The sequence below is a fragment of the Vidua chalybeata genome, chromosome 2, assembly GCF_026979565.1.
Source record: "Vidua chalybeata isolate OUT-0048 chromosome 2, bVidCha1 merged haplotype, whole genome shotgun sequence".
In the NCBI taxonomy this organism is placed as follows: Eukaryota; Metazoa; Chordata; class Aves; order Passeriformes; family Viduidae; genus Vidua; species Vidua chalybeata.
In genome coordinates this window covers 27650194-27673409 of record NC_071531.1, presented here as the reverse complement: position 1 = coordinate 27673409, position 23216 = coordinate 27650194, and the positions used below count along the sequence as shown (strand labels likewise).

The 23216-nt window shown below is 39.1% G+C and overlaps 2 protein-coding genes across 2 annotated transcripts in view; one reads left to right on the top strand and one right to left on the bottom strand.

The window, feature by feature from the left end:
- LOC128784711 (pinopsin-like) overlaps positions 1-3873 on the top strand; it is a 73964-nt gene extending 70091 nt beyond the window's left edge. The window contains exon 4 of the mRNA XM_053936546.1: positions 3658-3873. Coding sequence (XP_053792521.1) covers positions 3658-3873 — 216 coding nt within the window. The remainder of the gene's footprint in view (positions 1-3657) is intronic.
- ST6GAL2 (ST6 beta-galactoside alpha-2,6-sialyltransferase 2) lies at positions 1726-22679 on the bottom strand. The gene is made up of 5 exons (XM_053936545.1): positions 21719-22679; positions 17714-17811; positions 14504-14605; positions 13236-13410; positions 1726-1994 (listed from the first exon to the last, which is right to left on the bottom strand). Exons 1-5 carry the CDS (start codon positions 22662-22664, stop codon positions 1726-1728), a joined length of 1590 nt encoding a protein of 529 aa, XP_053792520.1. The 5' UTR covers positions 22665-22679.
- Positions 22680-23216: the final 537 nt, after the last annotated feature.

Genomic DNA, 23216 nt, shown 5'->3' with positions numbered 1-23216 from the left:
GTGTAAAACTTATTAATTTTGATATGTACCAAAATGCATAATGGACATAACTATCCATACAATACAGAAGTACAGTTATAAGATCATCAACACATGATTTCTGTCAACAAGAAGAATCTTAAGATCATCATAAAGCCCAAAAAGAAGGCTAAGTCCTATGTAAGACATTTATTCTTCATTTTGAGGAAGGAGAATAATCCTTCCAAAAGATCCTTCCAATACTGCTTCCCAAAGAGCTGAGCAAGAGAAAAAAGATTTTGTGATTATCCGTATTCACAATTGAAGGTGAAATAGTCATTAATGCTGTTTACTTTTCTTTGCCTTTCTAGCAAAACGCCTTTTGCTTAAGTCAAAACACAAAAACCACTTTCCACCACAACCAGTCAGCTCTTCTTTTCAATGCCCCTTTGAGCTGTCTGCTTTTTTTACTGGATGGACATGAGTAGGATATAGCTGTGCTTTTGTGTACACATATTCCTGCTGAATTTACTCTAAAAGAAAATGTACAGTCAGGTGGGAAAAAATCAAACCAAACCAAAAAAAAGGAGAAAACTACTCCAGACCATTAACTTTTAGAATTGCCTCAAAGAATATTGTCCTTGTGTGTTATGAATGAAAATATCAAACCATCTCCATATGCAATCTGCTGTCAGGTTTTTTTTGCAGGCATTACAGCTTTTCTGGGTTATAGTCTTTCAAGCATTAAGTAAAAAATGCTGATATGATCTTCTTTTGTCAGAAAACTTTTTTCTGAACAGCAAGAACTTGTGAACAAGTGACTTTGATTCAGATACCAATGAAACACCTAAAAATAATGTCTCTACTCCTGAATGCTATCTTTGTTGACAAGTGGTGAGCCCCTCTATGCTTGCTTTTCAGTGTAATGGGTGAATGCTGCACAGCCTCCCTTGGCTTTCTCTGGATATTTTGTATTTGTGCAGACTTGGGGAAGGCACCATTTCCATCTCACACCTTCCTGATAGTCCTTCAGGGAGATTTTTTCTTCCTAATTGGGTTACAAATATATTCTTTTCTCTCTAAAGAAATGGTTTCTCTCTTCCCTCTTCAGTCAGTGTGAGCACGGGAGACTGGCAGCCAAAAACACATCCAGTAGTTTAACTGGTTTAGCTGTGTACAGCCATCTCCAACTGCACACACTTCAGGGCTACCCTAAGCCCCTGTTCAGCTGGAGGCCTGGAACTGAGCCTATGTAGGAACAGGCATTAAAGTCTGCTCTAGTGAATGATTGCACAGCTTGGAGTAGCAATTACTTCATTCTGGGAGACTGAAAATCCCATGGAGCCATGGGAAATGCTGCATTGTTCAATCGGCCGCTCTGTACATACATGAACAATAGAGGCTGTTTCACAATGCCAGGTTTAACAATTAAATAAATTCATTTAAAAAAACTTACAGTCTAGCATATGTGGCATGAGACCACTGACAAATTCTGACAGTCACACTGACAATGACACATTATATTTCTGCCTAAGTATGTCCTTTGCACCTTCATGAGCTAAGCCTTTGCTTTTTTTCTGTAACTATTTGCCAAGCAACAATAAATACTCAGGCTCAGAAAAGAAATATTTCTCATGCCTGCTACTTAATTACAATTTATAGACTCAAGACTAGATTGGTCTAAGATATATTTTTTTCAAGTATTCTCTTCTTGTTTATAGTACGACAGTAGTACCTTATTGCACATTGTTTCTGAAAGACTTACTTCTACAAGTGTGGAAAATTATTTCGTTTGGGGCACTTGACAGCTTTGAACCCTGGTAAAATGACTTTCCCCTTCCGATACAGATCATCCTGCAAACCTTTGTTCATCCTCTGCACCAGGAGCTTCTCGTAGAGCAGTGGATGGTAGGCCCCTAAGGTGCAAGCTGCATCGTAGTAGAGTTCATGGTAGTGACACAGGTCGGTCTGTCGCACTGAAGGGATGTACTCGTACACGTGCACTTCATTACACATGGACATCATGATGAGGATACCTGCAACAAGAAGTGAAAACAAAAGTGAACACCAGCTTTCACTTTTCTAGCAGAAATTTCCCTGCAGTCAGTCCATCTATTTTTTCTTTCCTTCTTTTCTTTGCTGTCACACATCTTAAGTCTGCTGTAAAATCATTAAGTGAAGCAATCGTTCCCTTTATTTGAGCAGCTTTCATTTGTCCCTGATACATAAAGACTGTGATCCCTGTAGAGTCAACAGGGTAGGATAACAGTCATAAAGAAGGAGTGAAAAGCCTGCAAAGAGCACCATCAGCCTCCTGAGTGAGAAGACTGCTCTTTACCACCTCCCCCCATTTACTCTATGGACTGTCCACAAAACATTCCCCACAAGAATCTGTGAAATATCTCCACCTTATTGCAATGTTGGTCTCTCTTAGTCTGAAATTGAACCAATTCCTCTTTTCCCATCCACTTGCTTCTCTCTAAGCAGCAAGACTTAGCCAAACACATGCAGAAGGGCATATAAAGAAACATCACCCATGTAGTGGTGGCACAGAAGCCCACAGCTTCAGACAATTCTGTGAAGTCTCATGGAGAGACACCAGAGACAAATTCCTACTTAAAGCAGTGCTGTCATAAGGAAAAGCCCCCTCACCACCTACTTGCTCAGCAAGCAGAAATCTACAAAATACCAACCCATTATTTTCTGCCACGTGACAATTGCACACTATCATCAGCACTATCAAGGTCTTTATCGCCTTGAAACAAGAGAAATATTGTTGTTGCAGCTGCACATTTTCAGATGGACTAATACCAGGTAATGATCAACAGCATTGCCTAAATTACAATACTTTCACATCAATCACAGCTCCTGGAAGCCTTTTCTGTTTCACAAAGCCATGCAAAAGGAAAGTGACATGAAGTAAGTTTTGGATGCCATTTATTTTTTTTTAAGATTTCACTTAAGAAATAAATTTGTGTAGAAAATGTATTGAGGCACTTGTAGCACTACTGGTATCCCTATCTGTGGAATAGGACTGTCAGCTCTCAGGGGAGGTGGCTGTATAACTCTGCTCACTTGGCATTACAGATGAGAACTGATGTAACTGTTGTTTGGTGGGTTTTTTTCTGCACAACAGCTTTAGCATCATCAAAGGTGTTTTGGGTAGATCTCAGAAGTGAAATGAATTAACATAAAAATTATTTTGGTTTCTTAATTAAGCAAAGCCATTTTCTGAAGTTTACTTTACAGTTTGGGAATGCAGGGATTTCAATGGCTTGCTAATGAAAAGAACCTTATTTTCTCCCTGCTGTGTATCATTAGATTATCAAAATGACTTTTCCCTGCCTGATGTGTGAAGCAACTGAAAACAAATTACTTCTGTGATTAAATCTTTTATCATAAATTAAAGGTTCTGAAAATATTTTATAATTGTTCTACAGCTTTACACTCTACAGAACCTATAGTGTTAGAAAAGCTAAGCATATCAATTCTGAAGTTCTCAAATTTGTGTGAATCTCAGTCTTAAGCAGCAAGAAACACATATCCACGGTGAAAAAATACTTAATCCCTATTTGAAAAAAAAAAAAGTACAATCTTAATAAACCAAGTTTCCTTGCATTGAAAATGTTACAGAGATACTCTGAATTGTAACCTGCCAAGCAGTTGTATCTAGAATTGTTTGGTTTTTTGTTGTTTTAGTTTTACAAATGCTTTCGTCAGCTTTTCCACTGCCAACCTCCTCCCTCCACTGATGGAGAGCCGACCTGCCATTCCAAGGTAACCGTTATCCAGCTGGATCAGAGGGTGGATGGTGGCAATGTGTGCAATAATGAACCACATCCAGAAACAGACAGTAAAATGACTTCTCTCCTGTGCCCAGAGACAACTTCAAAAGCTACACCACCAACATCTTAAGAAAGCGGGCTCTGGTGGAAAGTACAAGCCTTACCCAAAGTGTATTTCATTATTTCACTGCCACATTACCATGTTAACTCTACAAGTAATAAAGGAAGTTGCCACTTGTGGGATTGAAAATTGTCAAGAACAAAAATTGTGACTCCTTAATAATAGAAAAATAGCCACTTCAGGTATGGTGCAACCATGGCAAAATTTTAAACAGTGTCATTGACTTTCCTGTAAATTAGCTCATGGAGTACTTAGAAGTGGTAAAGTTTTACCTTCTAGTCATCAGTGGTTCAGTGTCCTCCAGAATCAACCTAAAAGGCACACTGAGCTATCTAGTTTAGCTCCTTACTTTTTCTGTCTGGTTCCATCCAGACCCATGTCTTGGGATTTCAGTCTAGGTTGCTCATAAATAACCGTAACTTCTACTTACATTTTTGCTCATGCTGGACCATGATGTTTGGCAGGAGGAAAGACATTGACTTGACAGACTATTTTGGAGTGGTAACCACTAAGTTATGGCACATTCTTGTGTTGAAGTCTGAAAGATGAGCTACAACAACAAGTAGAGATTACCACATACAGAACTGTTCCTGTGCTAAAGGCTGATCTGCCCTGGTGGAATCAGGAGCAGTCCTGATACTTCCACCAGGCCTTGTATACATGTCAAATGCTTAAACCCTAGTCTGGGCAGGAATGGTGGTCAGTGCCAGGCTGTTCTTCCTTTAGCACCTCTAACACTACAGACCTCCAGCCCATAGGACCAGCAGTGTGGTACAACCAGGACTTCCATCCAAACCATCTGTGGGTGAGATGCAGGATAACACATGAACCTGAGGAGCTAGGGTCCTCTACTTAGCTGGCAGAGGCCCCAGATTCTCCCTTGAAATGATCTGCTCCTGCTGTTCTGCACTGCATTAAAAAAATAAAACAAGAAAACAAGAGGATGGAGAAGGAAAAAAAGTTATTTTTGGAAAGGAAGCCATCTTTTTTGTACAAATACAGTTCTCTCTAAAATAGAGAAGAAATGGTTTCATTTCTGTCTCATGCCTTGGAGTATGTGAAACCCCTCCACAGGGGACAGCCCTACTGTTGTAGAGCCATTACTGCAAACTCAGTTTACAAAAAAAAGTTAATTGAGCATCTTCAAAAGAATAGCAGCAATTTAGACCACTAGGACATTTACATCAGTCCATGTACTGATGTAAATATATTCATATAGTCCATATATTCAGGTTTTATTCTATTTTTTTCCTAACACCATGTGTCTAGGTTGTTTTTCCTAAGTCCCTAAAAAAGCACTGCCAACAGAGCTCCCTGGACTACATGTCTCACATTTTATCCCACATTTTTTCATACCACTCTTTAACTCAATTCCTCTCTTTGCTTGGTTTTAACATTGCAGGAAGCTACTGACATCTGTATCCAGCAGATATAAATGTGCCAAGCTGTCTATATTTTCATCTACCTTCCCACCTTCCCTTCTCTCCTCCATTTAGCTTCAGTGATAGTATAATTTTTTTAATCATCAATTGTTTTTTGCCACTTACATGATCCCCAAAATATTTTTTACATTATGTTTGAACTTTAATGTTTTGGATGCAGTCTCAGAGCTAAAGAAGAGGAATGTGCCTGTTTTCAGACTTCATCTTGGTTCCATTAACTCATTTTGCTTGCCTGTCTATTCTGAGAAGTCCCATGTTGCTCCCCAGTTGTTATCTTTACACATTTCTTTCTGTGTTACTGATTTCTAAGTTTCTCTTTTGTGGCTGAATTTCTTGGCATTTTCTCCCACACCTGTAGTGCCAAAGTGTATTTTGTTTACCTCCTAACCCTGTCCTGCCCTCGGAGTATGTCTTTATAGTTATTTATTTTGTCTGTGTACTTTTCACATCACCACCCAATTTAACATCATCTGCATCAACTTTGTTCCCTCTCTCAACACTCCTCCAGGATTATCAGTATGAATGAACACTTCATTGTTTGATATCCTGTAAGGTGAAGAATTTCCATATGATACACTTCAATATTTGTCTTTGCTAACAGTCCTTACAACAATTTTCAGTCAATGCACAATTATTATATATATAAAACAGCACAGGCTTGTCTTACATGGAACCTAAGGAGCTATTAATAAACAGGATGAGACAGTCATTGTCCCAACACAATATAGAGCCTGGACACAATTATTTTTACAGAGATGTTTATGCCCATCTCTGACCTTGCTGGTTTAAAGCATTCTTTACAGACAATGCAGGAGACAGGTATTTCTAGAGCAAAAGTCATCTGACTTATTTTAGATGTCTGCTTTAGGATGTGTTGAATTGTTCACTTACAGAGAACTTTTGTTTTAGTGTTGTTTCTCTCCACTGACTAGAAACCAAAAGTAAGAGTCTGGCACTTTGCTGTCAAGAACTTTCTCCTCTACTCTCCTATGTAAGTAGCTTTTGGAGCTTCATGAAAAATAATATAATTGGCTTTTCCAGAAGCACAATGTGAAAACAAGGCATGATCAAATGTGGCCCTGGAGCAGTTACCCACACCTGAGATAGGTATCACAAGCTCCTTTGCTGTCAGCAGAAGAAAGTGGGCACTTTTAGGAAGCAGTGCACATCTAATGGATTATACAAGCCATTCCCCAGAAGTTCCTGGTTTTTTCTGTTGGCTGTAGGGGAAGCCTGAGTGGCAGCATGGATAGCTGCACTCCCAGAATGGGATGAAAATTTCACACATTGAGGGCAACATGGGGCTCACAGTAATATTTAAGAGGCACCTATTTTTTGCTCTAATAATTCTGAGGGTGACAAACATAAATACAGACCTGCACTGGAAACAGCTGAAGTCAGGAGGCACAAATCCTGCTCTCTGACTGACCCAGACATGGACCATACAGATATGGCAAATTTATGTGCAAGGATTAAGCTGAAGGGAGATGTGGCTTTTTTCCGAGCGTTCATAAATACTATGGTATGGGAATGAGAGTAAAAGCAGAGAATTACAAAGTATTTAAGGAAGGCCAGTAGAAATGCACAACTTGAGAAAACATAAAACCTGAAAAGGAAAGCCTATAGGCTGTATGTAGCATCTGAATATCAAAAAGCTTTTAAGATCTTAAATATCTAATCCATATTTCACATTAAGGGAAAGGTCAGAGTATCCAGCCTGATTTTTGACAAACATAACCAGTGCTACCATACATTCAAAATCACAACTGAAGATAATTCAGCATAGGCCACTCAAATCTAATTCTAATATCCTTGCTGGATTTTTGAAAGTCCCATTTGGATTTCAATTACAAAAATGGAAAAATGCAAAATAATTCCACCTGCATTGTGGTAGAACATTCAAAGGTGTGCCTTGTGAACATTTTATAATTGAATGGCAATGTTCCTGAACACCCAACTGAACATTTGAAAAAAAAGAAAGGAAAAAAAAAGAATTGTGAGCATACTCTTTTAAAAATACTATAAAATATATTATTCCAAAAAAATTATGTGGTTTTCAGAGAAGCAGACAAATGCAACTTTGTTATAACAGTGCAATTGTAGATGCTAAAACACTATTATGTATTCTGAATATTATATAGTAGTATTTCAAAATCCTTAGAAAAGTGTGTTATCTCTTCCTAGCATTTTGGGTAAGATCAAGTGTAGTGTAGTACTTTTATTTTTTCCTATTTGGCAGATACCTTTGGTGTTAGGAAGTGTTTGGTATAGTCTAAACTCAATCCAAATGTCACAAATAAACCTAGCTTTTACAATCTGCACTGAGAACATTTAAACCAGAATTATATTAAGATTAAATTCTTTGCATGGGTGGTTTTTACAAATGAACATGTTCTATGGATTCTAATCATAAGGAGAAAATGTTTTTTCTATTTGTTCTTGGCAATTTGCACTCTAATTTAAAAAAGAACGTTTTCTGGTTTAAAAATAAATAAAATATGGTTTAATATATCTGAACCAACAGATGCTGTATGAAAGCATCTAGAATTATAAGTGTAACTCAAACATTCATCAAGAACACAGAATCATTATAACATAATGCAAGAGATGCTGAAAACATTTAAATACACATAATCTGATTTATTCTCATAATGTATCATTTCACACATGTAAATTCAGTTACAGAAAATAATTTACCTAAATACACTAGTAAGTTTGTGTATTTCAAAGCATTACAAATAAGCAGAAAGCATTTAGAAGGTATAGACTTCTATATGATAGCCTACTACTATAGTCTCTCTTGAATGGATTGCATATACCACAGGAAACACCTTGAAACCAAGGGCCAAATGTGCCTCAGTTATTCTTTGGTACATGCAGCAAAAGTAGCTCCGGCTTTTTAAAGCACTTTGTTTCTTAAAAAGGGTTCTTTTACCTCTGTTTAGTTCATGAACTATGTAAAAATATTAACCACAAGAAAATCAAAGTATTTATCAAAGAATTGTCACCAAATGGCCCTGTGCCTAAGCTTAATAATTTGTGCAATACTTGTCATCTTTGATGTATAGATACTAGCACTACATAATAGACCTTGAAAATTACATATTTATAACTTGGTGAATGCAAAAAGCTCTACATTAATCACAATAATGCATTCTGTAATATGAGCATAAACTGGAAAATACTGACCAGTAATATAATGTAATTCTAAATGTATTATTTAATTTTGGGTGATACACTGGAATAATAAATTTTTTAAAATGTGATTTAAGAGGCGAGCTTGTTCTTTTATATTTCCATTTTGGGAAGTGAGAGATACTCAGATTTCAGTGCACTTTTTATTAGAGTAAGAATAATTTGAAGCTTATGTATTGGAGGTATTATTTATTTGTGTGCTAATATGAAAAACACTGAGCTGGCAAGAGTGAGCACTATTCTGTTCCTGCACCAACTGCTGTTAAAATGACTGAATAACAGCAAGAAAAGCAACTCTTAATATGTCCAATTGTTTCTTTCAGTTCATGAAAGCGCATTTTTTCTAAGCAGAGCTGGAGATCAGCTATATACTGCTATACAACATGATCTCCAAAGCTGTTTTAAATTTAAGTTCTTAATCATACAACGACCTGCTAATGTTGCAGTGTAATGATAGCCTTGCTTGTACTATTGTCTTGATGCATGCAAATGAAGATTAAAATAATGTTATTGACTATTACTGCATAACTGTTAAAACTGGAATGTCAACTGTAAAGTCTCAAACAACATTTCCCTTCTCCCAACAATAAAGTAATCTGGGCTTAGTTGTGTTCAGTGGACTGTATGTTATGCTAAAATTTCTAGCACATATCAAAACTACCACCTACACAGACAACCTAAAATGTAAGAATATACACAGGTCATGTTTTGATTGAAAACAAACCAAAATACTGCAGTCACAGCTTTCAGCTAGCTTTTAGAAAGATAAAAGTCACTGCTCTCTAACAGTACACAAATGTGAATTTCAATTAGTCACCTCTGAAGAGGTAAATCAGCAAAGTGTACTGATGGGCTATGGTAAGTAGGAATTGATAGAAAATCCACAAGTAAACAGTGGACAGGAGCAAAATCTCCACAGAAAAGCCTTTATATGATCTTGACATAATTAAAAAGCTCTCAGAATTTCCTAATGCTAATGTACCATCCCATCCAATGAGCACAGAATGCTGCTCTTGGGAAACTCTGCAGTTTTACTCTTGCTCTTCAGATGACAAACATTTAAGGTCAGAATAGGCTATTTACATTGGCTAACAAAGAGGGTACAGGAACAGTCAATTCTTACAGCAGAATGGTAACAGTAGAGACTGACACTTTATATATTATCAGATTCAATTAAAAACTGAGCTTTGATATGTACAGAAAGATAGGAGGAAGACTGAGTTCACATTTTACAGTGAAAGACTTATTAACAGGAAGTAAGAGGTGACTTCTGTTGCCAAAACGTAGGGCAAACCCTTCCCTAGTAACTAAGTGCTAATTTAGGATTTGCCAGTGGAATCCAAGACTGAGGTTTGGTGGTTGGATGCTTATATATCTTCCAAGAAAAATGGCATAGATCCAAGTCCAAGGTGATATGTAAACATATCAATGCCCATTTAGCAAACTTATTTTCAGCCAAATGTGAACCAACAACTTTAAATGTGAAAAGCCACCATGGCAATTGCCTAATGCTAATGTAAGATGATGACAATACTGTGCAGAAATTTGTTTAGAAGCATGAAGGCAGCAGCTGCAAAAGCAATGCAAAAATATGAAAGAATGGCTTCTCAAAGCTCTTATAAGGATTAGACTAGGAAGAGTAAATGGTTTATTATGAGGAGTGACATTAGCTAAGCTATGACATGCCACATAAGGCAAAGTTACAAGCCAGCTGAAGTCCATGCTGGTGTCTCAGGAAACAAACCAAGAGACTCCCAGAATAAAATCAAAAGGTTGCTTTACCCTGTTGGACCTCGACCCACAAACCTTCCCCCCACCCCTCAATTAATCCTGCTCTTCCCATCCTCTTGCTTCCCCTCCACAGCTGGGACACGCCCTGTGCTTCTCTCACCCAGCCACCAGCTGTCAAATGCTACTGCCTCTCCTCAGCAACACTGAGCTGGTGCAGAGCTGACATAGCAGGGTTTGAAGGAGGCAGGAGGTCCAGGCAGAATTTATGCAGATATGAGGCAGCCTATACCCCAAAGGAAATGCAAAAAGCATTATTTTCCCTAGCTCCCATGCAGTGAAAAAAACAGAGGAGAAGTTCTACCTCTTCTCTCTCTCTCATTCCTCTAAAATCAAAGCATGTGAGAGGCTACCTCTTTCTCACTGGCTCCCTTTCTGAGAGATTTAATAATATTGTGACTTAATGATGCTAAAAGATTCCCCTGACATAAGTCACTGTGGAAGGATGCTGACTTGTTGCTGCAGAAGAACACCGTGAGGACACATTCCACCAACATCCTCCCCTTGGCAAGATTCAGTTTCTTATAAATAGTGCTAAGTGGCAGGAGTAGATACAATTGTCAGGAGAAAAACATAATTACTGAAGAAACATTGTAAGACCATGCTAAAACATTCTTGACATTTGTGAAAAGAAACATTCTGATGTTTCCATGCTTTAATTTATACATTTGTCCAATTTTGTAAACTGGGCCTAATGGAAGCGAAAAAGCTTGAAACGAAAGTGCCTTGCTCGACTCAGAACCATTTTTGTAACCTTTTCTATATTAGAATAATCATGGTCCATGCTAGAAATTCCTCAGATTCAGGAATGTATATCTCTGTAAAAATTCATGTCCCCTATTTAACAACAGCCTATTTTCCTTCATATAGCTGTTTTAAGCATAGTGGCATTTAGTAGTGTGGTAATTTAATAAATTATTTTCTCTTCTTGAAATTAAGACACTCACATTTTATGATGGCCATCACTTACCCAATCTTTCTACTAATTCTATAAGAAATAATTTTATAGATTTTATAAGATCAGGTAGAAGCTCAATATTCAGCATACCTCTTTCATACAGGTACACTAGTTGTGTCTGCCAGATTCAGTTCCAACAGGATTATTTGCTGCATGAGTGATTGAGAGATACCTGAACTGAAGACCAACATGACTTTGCATCTTTCTGCCAAGCTGCATTATATTTTTTATGCTTTATCTTGCCCTTTATGTCCCTGACAATATGCATTTGCTGTTTCTGTGCTATCTCTGTATTTAGATTATGTTACATGTACAATGCATAGACATTAATTCAATAAACAGGAAGAATCACCCTAATAAAATATTTAAAATACATCTACCAGAAAAGTTGCTAGTTATGAAATGGGGTGGATATGACATCCAATAAGCTCATCTAAGCTCATCTTAAAGTTAGTAACAGCCTACCAAAAAGCACTGCTCCTTGGAAAAGGACAATATAAAAATAAAATTCCCACTAGAGAAGAAGGCAAATTTGCGTCTGTACACAGAGTATATTTATCTTTACAGCTTGTGTTGTTAAAATTTGGCTTGTTTAATGGTTTATATTTTCAAAGCTTTCTCTGCTTGAAGGATATTTTTGTCACTAACTTTTAGATTTGGGATTGAAGATTACTGTTCTATTCTCATAGTGAAATTAATTCCATTTCTTCAAAGAAAGGTTTTGAAGTGTTTTTTATGTATGGTGGAAGTACAGATTGACAGCACAATGATCCTCTTCAATATTCTTACAATGAGCAGCTGTTAACCTATTTTTATCAACAACTTCATTGCTACAAGAAACACTTTTGCAAAATTCAGTTGTGAGATCATTCCACATGAGCTGTCTTCTCCCTGTGAATTTTTACAAGCATGTTCCAAAAAAACCTCACTTCAAGAAGTAACCAACTGCCAAGGCCCCCTCCGACAACACACCAGGCCTCCTTTACTTTCCATTCATGTTCCAGGTATGCACAATCCACTCAAGGCATAAAGGTCTCCCAGAAACCTTTATATTCTCCCTCTGGGAGCTTTTGCACCCTCTCTAAGGCCTTTGGTGTGCTCCAAGGTATCCTAGGATGCCACTTCTGCATATAGAATCCAAGATAAATGCTCACAACCGGTTTTCCCATATCAGATGCGATCTCAGGTGTCTTTGCTTTCAGATTCAAATGCAAAGGAAAAAACCAAACCATTTTCTGACTGCAGCAAATACCTAGATCAATATCATAGTGTCAGTGAAGAAAGGATGGAGTTTCCAAAGTGGAAGATGGTATTTGAAGCTCTACTGCCCTCTGAGTCTAGAAGCATAAGCCAGGATGACCCTGACTCAGCCTTGCCACTCTGCCTACTTGCATCCTTTAGACTTGCCCACAGTCAGGACCTGCTGTACATCAGATAAGTTGTTCTGCTGTATGAATTGTGGGCAGAGTGCCAAATTATCCCCCCAGAAATACTAAGGAAGGACCAAAAAGTACAGCTAATCACTATTGCTTCCAGTGAAGAAGAGGAGTGCTCAGACTGAGCACTGGAAGCCCCTGGCCTATATAGGGAATACAGCTCAGCCTGCCATTGATTTCACCCTGTCTATGTGATATACCATCTGCCTTCATTTGTTGTCTGAGGATTCTCTGCTTTGTGATTCCAATGAGGGACTTCAGAACTGACTAAGTCCTCAAAAGATAAATTAATATGGAATAAAACAAATTTCTCATAGATATATGCATGTTTTATAGATATAGTAGGCATACTATGAATGTGAAGGGCAAGAAAAGCAGAACACCAAATTCACTCAACTATTTTCTAGTTCTCATACTGTGTGTTTCTAGTAGTCATTGTTTCTGTATAAAGCACACAGTACACATTTATGGACTTGATCCTCATGCAATGTATACATTTGAAATTATTTTTTAATCTAACATGTCTATGGGGACCATCTTTGGTACACCTACCAATGAACCCTGAAGAAGGAGGGTTGGGCTGTATCTTCTCTTTAGTGTTCTCCTGAATGATGTCCCAGAGCTGCCATATAAACTTTGGATGGAGGATGTAGAACGGCTGGGTTGGATTCTTCCTGCGATGCTGTACGTAGGGAGTGAACAGATTGTAGTCTGGCTTCTTATACCACTGGGAGGAAAAAAGTCACATGTTTTTTAATAGTAAGAAACATGTTTTGAACACTACATGTAAAATAACATAAACTGACTTCATTTGGGTTCTGCAGAACAGAAGCAAATGTAGCAAAGCAGCTTGCACTGGTGGATGCTTCTGCTAGAAAGGCATTCCTCACTCTGGGCTATTCTGTTTCTTCTCTTCATACAGAGACTCCCAATAAGTAATTGACTGCTGTGGGATGAGCCAAGACCATTTTTTCCTCACAGATCCATATTAAAGAAGAGGTTCAAAGAGCATTGACATGATATCTGGGCCTGGGGGTGAATCTTCCTCTGAATGTGTCCCTGTCCCTGATGGAGGCAGCAACAGCGCACGACGCGGGCTGATGGCAGCCTGTGTGGGAAGCAGGCAGCCTCTGGCATCTGTTGCTAAGGGAGTTCAGCAGATGAAGGCTTACTTTCTGCTTTGCAGCCTGCTCAGCTCTGAGCTCCCTCTGCCAAAAGCCATCAGATCAACTTCTCTGCCGGAGCTGCAGCAACAGCCAAAGCAGAGACTCCCTCAGTGACAACCAGATGGACATCTGCTGCTCTCAGACAGGGGGTGGACAGCAGGGCACAGATGGCTGTGGGACACTGGACATAAAGGGAATACTGGTGGGGAGGAGGCCTGAGAAATGGGGAAGATATCCAGAGAGATTTCACTAGGATGTTGTCTTTTGTTTGGGAAGGCAGAGGGGAAGATGGGGAAAAACGGATGCAGTTTTTCACCTTTCCTGATAAAACCTACTTCTGAAATTGAGCAATGTTCCCTCCTTGGCAAACATATAGAAAACTCACTGTTATGTGAAAGTACTAATAGTTTATTAAACAAATGCCACCATTCATCTGTCCTGGCATCACAGAACAGTCCCTTCCAGTATAATTGCTGGCTACTAAAAAGTTTTTGACCAATAAACAAATTCCTATTGACATAGCATTCTCCACTCAGATAGAGACAGAACCTGGGGCTCATGATGAAAAGGGAGAACCAGGAGACTAAAGTAGTAAATTAATTTTTTCCAGTACTTTCAAATAATTGGGAAGAAAGATCCAAGTGGATATCTTACCACATTCAGATTTGCAGAGTAGGGAGCAGGATCCCAGGCTACTAAGATAACATCTTTATACAAGGAACTGTCGACAAAGTGATGGTTTGGATTGGTGAGAATCTGCAAACAGAAATGCAAAGAATTCCACAGCATTAAAAGCAAGTGGGACCCACAAAAATGGCAAAATCCTTCTCTCAAGTGAACAGTCCTACCCACGCTGTTGTTTGTTATGCTTCAGTTCTGGTTGACTTTAAGCATCTTGTTTTGTTAAAAAAATATACCAAAAAAAAAAAAAAAAAAAAAAGCTTAGCCATAAACAGCACTCACTACAGTCTGAAGTAGCAGTATGCTGAATTATTCTCCATCTGTGAGGGATGTGATGGTACCACTTGAGATGCTGTGTTATTGTGTATCAAACATTACCTTGTATTCTGGAACTCGAAAACCAAATTATTTCAGATCGCCTGTGGGATCCTCTTGGACACAAAGCAGCTTTCTTTGAAGGGCTACAGCCCCCAAAAGTAATTCTCTGCCCCCCATGCCCAGCCACCTTTTTCATGATTTTCTCATTTTAACAGCAAGTCAGTGTCATTTTAATCAAAAAAAATGCAAAATAGACCATGACTGTACAAATTGGAATACCTAGAGAAACAATTCCAACAACAGGCATGTTACAGGGCTATTTTTGAAGGAACTGCCATTTTGCTCTAATCTACTGCTCTCATATAACTCCTTCCTGCATCTCCCAGTACTTTGCCTGATCATCCCACCACACTGGAAGTCTACTCTTCACTCCTGCGGGCTCACCCCTTCCAGAACCCTCCATGTCTAACCAGATCTCTTTGATTCCTGGTGCATCCAATGCCAGGCAGTTCAACATTGGTCAAAGCAGCATGAATTTTCTTCCAGCTGTTAAAATAATCAACATTCTAGATAAATAAATTCATAATAATTTTCATTTCCCTTTAGGATCCAATGAGCCATATTTAATTATGCATATTTTTCTTCAGAAAAATAATATTGTTGCCATAGCAATATTCTTCCTACTATAAACTTTGAGTTTAATGATTTCCATCAGCCTTCTACAGTAAGAACAGAATTAGTCATGCTGCTATCAGTATCCCCAACTTAATTTCTCAGAACAATTTTCACCTCTGAATGTAAACACCTTTTTTGAGTATACAGAGCAAATTGACCAAAAGGCCAAGATTTTAAAAGCTTGGTTCCACACTTACCACACAAAGGAGCTCTTACTTGCCTTACAGTAAACAAGAGTCCTCTGGAGGTGTGGTCCACACAAATTTCACTTTCAGTGAGTCTGCATTCATACCTATGAGTTTTTTCTGCAGTAACAGTATTTGTTGCCACTGCACAGGCCTCCTTCACGTCCTTTGGGCTTTCACAGTGGAGAATATGAAGAAAGAAGGGGCCACAGCAGCTTTTTAATTAACTGACTGCAGGAGTTTCCAACAGTGAGGAGGGGAGGAGGGTCAGTAAACCTGTACAGGTAACGCAGCTACAGTATAGGCAGGGAAAGCAACTTCCATCTAGTGGCAGTGCAGATTTCACTCTCAGAGAGGGCAAGGCTAATTTCTCAGCAGGTGGACAGACCATCATGGATGGCTTTGAAGGAGCACAAAGCTGGTGGGAATACAAGCTCTTGTGAGGAAGCCACGTGAGCTGACCTGGCCAGAACTTTTCTCTCTGTTTTCTTGAGAGGCCTTATGGGGAGCAAGACTGACACAGTGCAGAAGAGAAGACCACGGGACCCCCCACTACCATCCCAGTGGGAATGTACTGCAGCAGCTCTGGGAGCCAGAAGACCCCACTCTGCTCTGCATGGAGAGCAGCTAATTTAACCACAATTTCTCTGAATTTGCTGGGGAGCTAAAAAGCTCAGATCACACCCTGAGAACATTTCTCTCTTCTATAGGGAGCCTACTGAATCTAATAAATTATAAAGAGAGTTTCTAAACCTTTATCCTCACCCAGTTCAGGAGTTCAGGCATGGTCAATGTCAGGACATTTTGGCTAACAGTAAAATGGAGACTCGTCAAAGAAAAGGAAAAAACCCAACAAAACCAAAAAAAGTAAAATAAAATACACGAAAATCCATGTTCCCTGATACACTGATTACAGCACTTAAGGCAGAATAAGATATTTCTGCTTTCTTCTTGCAAACAAAAGAAAGGGGGCATATTTAACCCAAGTCACTTCAAATATCTAGTCTGTTCTGCAGCCTAACAAAGACCTACAAAATGGGTGTGAAGGGAATGACAGTGAACAGTCCTCTTTTTGATGGCAAAGAACATGAACTTATACACATAAAAAACACACCCACCAAGAACAGACGTAGCATGGGCAGTCACTCAAAGCAGAAGGAATTATGAACTCAAAAAATTACAGTAATTGAAAATTTTGCTCTCCTTCAACAAGAATCAATATGTGCAGAGCATGCTACATGGCCAACCATCCTCCTGGTGTTGACTAAGTAAACATATTTCAGTATGTCATAAAATTTCACAGAAATTCTGTTGCAGATTTTTTGTCTGCATTTCATAAAGAGCAAAGAGGTTTGGTTTGCCCAAGACAGGAATTGAAGCAATAGCATTTTTGAACTTGAAAAACTAATCTCAACCATAAGGTGTCACTGTAGCTTAAGTCACAATTATTTATTTACACCCATACACAGAAAATCCCATTTTCTCTTATTTCCATTCAGATGAACAAACTCACCTGATGTGTAATACCCAGTACACACTATAGTTTTTTGCTAGTTCATTCCAAATTTTTAAACAATGACTTGCCTAGTGTTACACAACTCAGTTCCCATTTCTTTTGCCTTCCAGCAAGGAAATAATCGGGGAACTGGAAAATATGAGAAAACGGCTTTGGAATCACCACAGCCTGAGCTTCAGGAAAATCCTGGAGGCAATGACTTCTCCAGGAGGTCAAGGTCTTCTGTACTGACAGCTCTCTGGCATCCTGAAGAGCCTTTACAGATTAGTTCACATGAGAAAATTTACAAACTGGTTCTTTGAAATGAGGCTATCCAGCCACTCTACTGACAAACATCCCCGTAAGGGAAAACTTTCACCTTCTCTGCATCACGACTGTTGAACCACTAACTGCTTCCCATATTACCCAACACTTTTTCAGAGGTTATTAACTTGCTGTCATATTGTACAAAAGAGACATTGACTTGAACTCTGAAAAGGAAGATCTTACCTGAGAATTAATGATCCGCATGGTTGTTTTATTGCCAACATCTTTTTCATAGCCACGTGTTGGAGCAGAATTAAATCTTAAAACGGCATCATGAGAATCTAGGAACACAAATGAGGGGGTAACTCTTTTTTCTTAGTATACAGAACACTAAGATAAAACCAGTTATCTAAACTAATACAAAACTTACACAATTGTCCTAATCTGGATATTCTAAGGATGATGAATGTTCTGCTATGCACAAACAGAAATCCTCTTGCATCTGCCATATGTTATTAACATAAAAGCTCACTGGGAAAAAAAGTTCAGAATCATCTATTAATTTAGCATGCAATACTTAAATACTTCTCTTAATTGGATAGACTTACTGTGGGAAGACTATTAGTACACCCAGTACACACAATTGCTCACTACTACTATCACAAAATTTACAGAGAATTACTCCATGCAAAAGCATGTAAACTGCAGGGATATCTAATTGCACATTTGAATTAATAACAATGCTTAACTATAAGCTTGTGTTTCACAGTATGTTATAATACCTGAAAATCTCTGACTACCCCAAATCTATTAATCATACTGTGTACTTACTCTCAAGCTCAGTACAAATCTTAAAAATCTTAAATCTGGCTTCTGTATGGAAGCCAGCCCACACATCTGCTCATACAAAGAAACCTCAGGATCCCTTGGTAGCAAAGATCTAACAGAGCTGAACTGTCAAAGTTACTCCACAAGCAGTTGACCTTGGAGTCATGGAGAGGAGAAAGCAGCTCTAGGTCAAGTATGGGTTGAGGGTAGACACCACATGCAAGCCTTCTTTGGATTAGAGATAATCAACCTACCAGTGTTTTTTTTAAGTGGATCTCAAAGTCCAAAAGGTGTGAAGGAGAGCAAAACATTTTATCCACTGTCTAGAAACAATGGCTCCTGTTGGTAGCTGGTATATGGTCTGTTCTTATCCCTTCTGTCCATGGAAGCTGAGAATATGAAATGCCTTAACCCACAGGTAGGCTGTACAGCTGTTCCTCTCTAGTAATTTAAAATGTGTTGTCTGTAGCTCAAAAATTGGAAGAAGCAAAAGTCTCCAAAGATAACCAACATGCCTCAATGGAGTCTTGGCTTGATCCTATCAAACTGGGATCTTCCATCATTTCCCTCCTTTACTCTGCATTTCTTGTACTCCATAAAGGGAAACACGGTGTGGCATGCAGCCAGCAGTCTGATCTCAGATATACATGTTATCATTAATATGTCATGTCTGAAAAGAAGGATTTTGCCAGATACCCACCAAACCCAACTTTTCAGAACCTAAGGAGTGGAAGTTTTTTCTGTGTCCCCATGCAGGGACAACCTTAGCTTCAATACCTAGACCTTATTTGCCAAGCATCTTGATTGTGCAGGAACTAAAGGAAATTAATAGAAGCTGCAGGTACTTCACATATTTGGAGAAGGAAAAGAAAAACACAAGTTTGTTGTAATGAATTTAAGAACATAAACTTGGATCTGTGATTGACAACTTTTAGACAATCTGTTGACTGAGAACTGGATTATGAAATGGGAATTTTATGATTTGCAGCTTAATTGAGAGACAGTGTGATGCATTTCCAACAACATTCATGCTGGTTCTTCATATACAGATGAAAAACTTCTCCTTTGCCAAAAATAGCTGGTTTTAAATAAACTGATTTTAATGTTAGTATGTGTTTGTAGATAAGCATTTTAAAGATCAAAAAAAGTTTGGGGTTTGATCACAGACCCCTGTTACTTCCTGTGATGCCAAAATAATTGGTTCTCTCAATTAGTAGCATGATCACAATGGGAGTGTTTGCTATACTTGCACAGTATTTCCATGCCTACTTTCATTTAAAAATGTCAGAGGGGTGGGGGAGAGGAGGGCCAAAGGCAGAACACAAATTAATATTTTTGCTTGTGTTTCTAATAGGAACACAGAAGAGGGAGCTAAAGGCCTATAAAGGGAAATGTCCTTTGCTACTTCTTTCATAGGGATTTTTTTTCACTCTTGGGAGAATAAACCATAGAATCACAGAATGGTTTGGGTGGGGAGGGACCCTTAAGGCCATCTAATTCCAGCCACCCTGCCATAGGCAGGGACACTTCCACTAGACCAGGTTGCTCAGAGCTCCATCCAACCTGGCCTTGAACATTTCCAGGGATGGGGCATCCACAATTTCTCTGGACAATTGGTTCCAGTACCTCACAGCTCTCACTGTAAAGGATTTCTTCCTAACATCTAATCTAAGTCTCCTCTCTTTTAGCTTAAAATCACTCTCCCTTGTCTACCACTGCTGTAAGCAGTCACTTGGCCCCCCCACCATCTGGGCCAAATCCTCTCCTCAGTCACAGGTATCTGCCCTGAGAGAGTCTTATTTAAAACCTTCTGTGATTCCTGGTTCCTCAACATCTCCTTGCACAACATGTATGAGATCTGAAAATTCTATGTGGGCTTTTTCAAACCCAATCTTCCTCCCTTTAGGTGGCATCAGATGACAATTTCCCATTTAAATCCGAAGTTCTTCTGTAGAAGATGACATGAGCTTCTGTGCCCAGAAGCTTCCTAAGAAAATGGGTACACACAGGAGCAAGCAGGCCCCAGGTACCATGTCAAGCACCCAAGTCCATACCTGGGCTGCACCTGAGTGTGCAAATATGACTTGAAGCATGTTGTAATATGCAATTATGTAAATACATCACAATATACTGTGGATTCCACAGTACAGCACTAATCCATACTGGTGTAAACTGGGTGTACTGGGGAACACTGACAGAAGATTCTGTTTCAGACAAAAGACAGCATGCTGGAGAAGGTAGAAACTGCTGAGCTTTTTCATCCCAAAGATTTCTACATCAATGAGGCTTCCTATGGAATTAGGAGTTACCCTGGTGTGATTTTAGCTGCAGGCTAGCTGGGCACCTCTGCTGTGCTAGAAGCCTATTGCAGTAGTTTGATAATCCTAGAAGCTCCAACATATCCTAGAGATTTAAAGAAAACCTATCTGTGTCAAAGAGATGATACAGAGTGATGAAGCAAGTATTGGGATGTGAATCCTCCCTGGCAGACGGGGAGGATTAATGAGTGAACATCAAAAGGTTTTTTATAGAGAGCTGAAGGAGATAACTCTTCTTGTTTCAGAAACAAGTTCTGAAACCTTTCATCCTTCTTTCAACACTCTTAGCATACTACACATATACTACCAAAATGAAGAACTACATTAACACAAGGAGTAGCAATTTTTGAAAAGAAAAAAATAAAAGTGACCTGGATTAGTTTTATGGTCCCACCGTCCTTTTCTGAATAGCTACTACAAAGTCACACCTTGAGGTGGGGGATTCGGAGTGACACTGAGATCTCAGCACACCTGTAACCTCACTGACTCAAAGTAGCAGTGGGAAAACACACTTGAACTCATTTAGATTCAGTCTCAGAAAAGAGGCCAGAGGACTTGATCTAAGTGCATGAAGCTACTCAAGGGTCTGAATTCTTTATGTCTGTGAACTCTGAACCAGTAAGAGATGAAGAGGACACGCTACTGCTTCTTGACATGGAGACAAATGTCTGAGACAGCCATACAACAGCAATTTCTCATGAGCTACTGCAAAATAAAGACAAGTATAACACAGCTTTGCAGAATAAAACCTGAACATAGCTCTAATCTGCTGAAGAAATAAACACATGTTGCATACAAATATTGACTATGGCAGATCTGATGAAACCAGTTCCGGCTCCCTCCTACAAGCTGTAATATGATAAGAAGGCATCATTGTTTTCTTTAAATTAGATTATGACTTCAGGCCTGATTTTCCTTTCAGTTATATTGTTCTGAAAGGGAGCAGCTTCAGTGAAGTCCATCAGTTTACATTCATGCAACTCCAGTGAGAGAGAAAAACCAGACTTTACAGATCTGTGCTTGAGAAGCACGAACCTTTTGAAATTTAAACATGAACAAACACATATACATAGACACACACAAATAAATGCATTACACCCACCTATTTCGTCCCCTAGAGAGGAGTTCAGTATTGCACCAGCAGACATAACTACTGCACAGCTCCCAAAGCCATGTGTATATAATTTGACCAGTGGAATTTGGGGAACGTGCTTTTCCCATCCAAGAGAGGAGAAGGGAGCCTCCTTGCCATCTATTGTTTTCACATTCACTCTTTCTTTTAGCTCACAGAATAGCTGGTCTCCTGTCAACTTGGAGTTTCGTTTCCCCTTGAACCGCACCCCATGCTTATTGGTACTCAAATAATCTTTCATCGCTTTCTGCAGTCGAGGGTTTAGCATCTTGGAAGAGACATCCCCTTTCCAAAGCTTGTAAAGAAAGGATTTCGACATTGTGGAATACAGCCCATCCCAGTCATCAGATTCATCAAGCATCTGGCCTCTCCTATGTTTTGTGCTCCTTCTCCTCATTCTTCTCTGATGGCTCCAGTTGTTCTGTAAAATATTTCCTTTTGGATTATTCACGTCAGCCGAAATGAATTTTTCTATCTCTTGAAGGTGGTTGTGTGACTGAGGCTGACCAGCAGCAAATAAATAATCATCATTCACTTGGTAGAAAGCACTTTTTGATTTTCTTCCTAATTGGGGTGGGAAAAACTCATCTTCATTTCTAAAGGCCTCTTCCAATACAGTCCATTTCTTAGAATTTACAGTCCCCGATTTAAAAGTACCTAGGAGATCCTCATTAAGAAGTACCTCATTCCCATCAATGGTTTCAGAGAATGATGGGTCATGAATGGCTCCCATGATGACTCTCTGCTTGCCCTGAAGGGGTAGAAGTCTCTTAGTTTCAATGTAAGAAAAGGAACTTGGAACTGGTTCAGCAGTGTTGCTATCTGTAAAATAGATGAATATCACCAAGAAAAGCAGGCCCCATGCAAAAATACCAAAGAGCATGAGTTGTTTCCATTGCTTCAAGTTAGGTTTCATGGCAATGCCTTTACCAGCTCCTCTGTGCCTTGAAGTATTGGTGAAGGAAAATAAAACCTGTAGAGAAGATCAAATGCTATTAAAAATCATTCAAAAAATAAATGCAACTCAGAAATACCTTAACACATATTGATAGATGGTGCAGAATTAATCTCCATGCAGTAGCACAAAGGATTCAGTAGCAGAAACAGAACTCCAGAGCCCACAGACACTGTAGGAGTGACACGCTTTGGCTGTAATCGCACCGTGACAGCTGCTAGCTACAAAAGAAGCTGGTGGCCAGTTTCTACAGTAACACTGGATACTGCCTTCGGGGAGATCATGTGCCTGCCTGCTTCTGCTATACCGAGCGTAGAATTAAGAGAGAAAAAGCAAAGCCCATGCCTGGCTGCATGCACAGTGGGTACAACAAAAGCTGTCTTCTCTTTACCACTGAAAGTCCTTATGCAGGGGAACTGTGAGCAAGCCTGTCTCCAAAGGGACCAGGCAGGGAGCACAAGCTCTAAGTTGCAGCCCTCCTCTGCCCACAGCCTGGAAAGGATAGTGTTCTAT

Coding starts and splice junctions, on each gene's coding strand:
- ST6GAL2 (XM_053936545.1), bottom strand. CDS start 22,664: ATGAAACCTAACTTGAAGCAATGGAAACAACTCATGCTCTTTGGTATT. Junction 17,812..21,718: donor CTCTCTAGGGGACGAAATAG/GTGGGTGTAATG, acceptor TTGTGTTCCTAG/ATTCTCATGATGCCGTTTTA. Junction 13,411..14,503: donor ACTCTGCAAATCTGAATGTG/GTAAGATATCCA, acceptor TTTTCCTCCCAG/TGGTATAAGAAGCCAGACTA.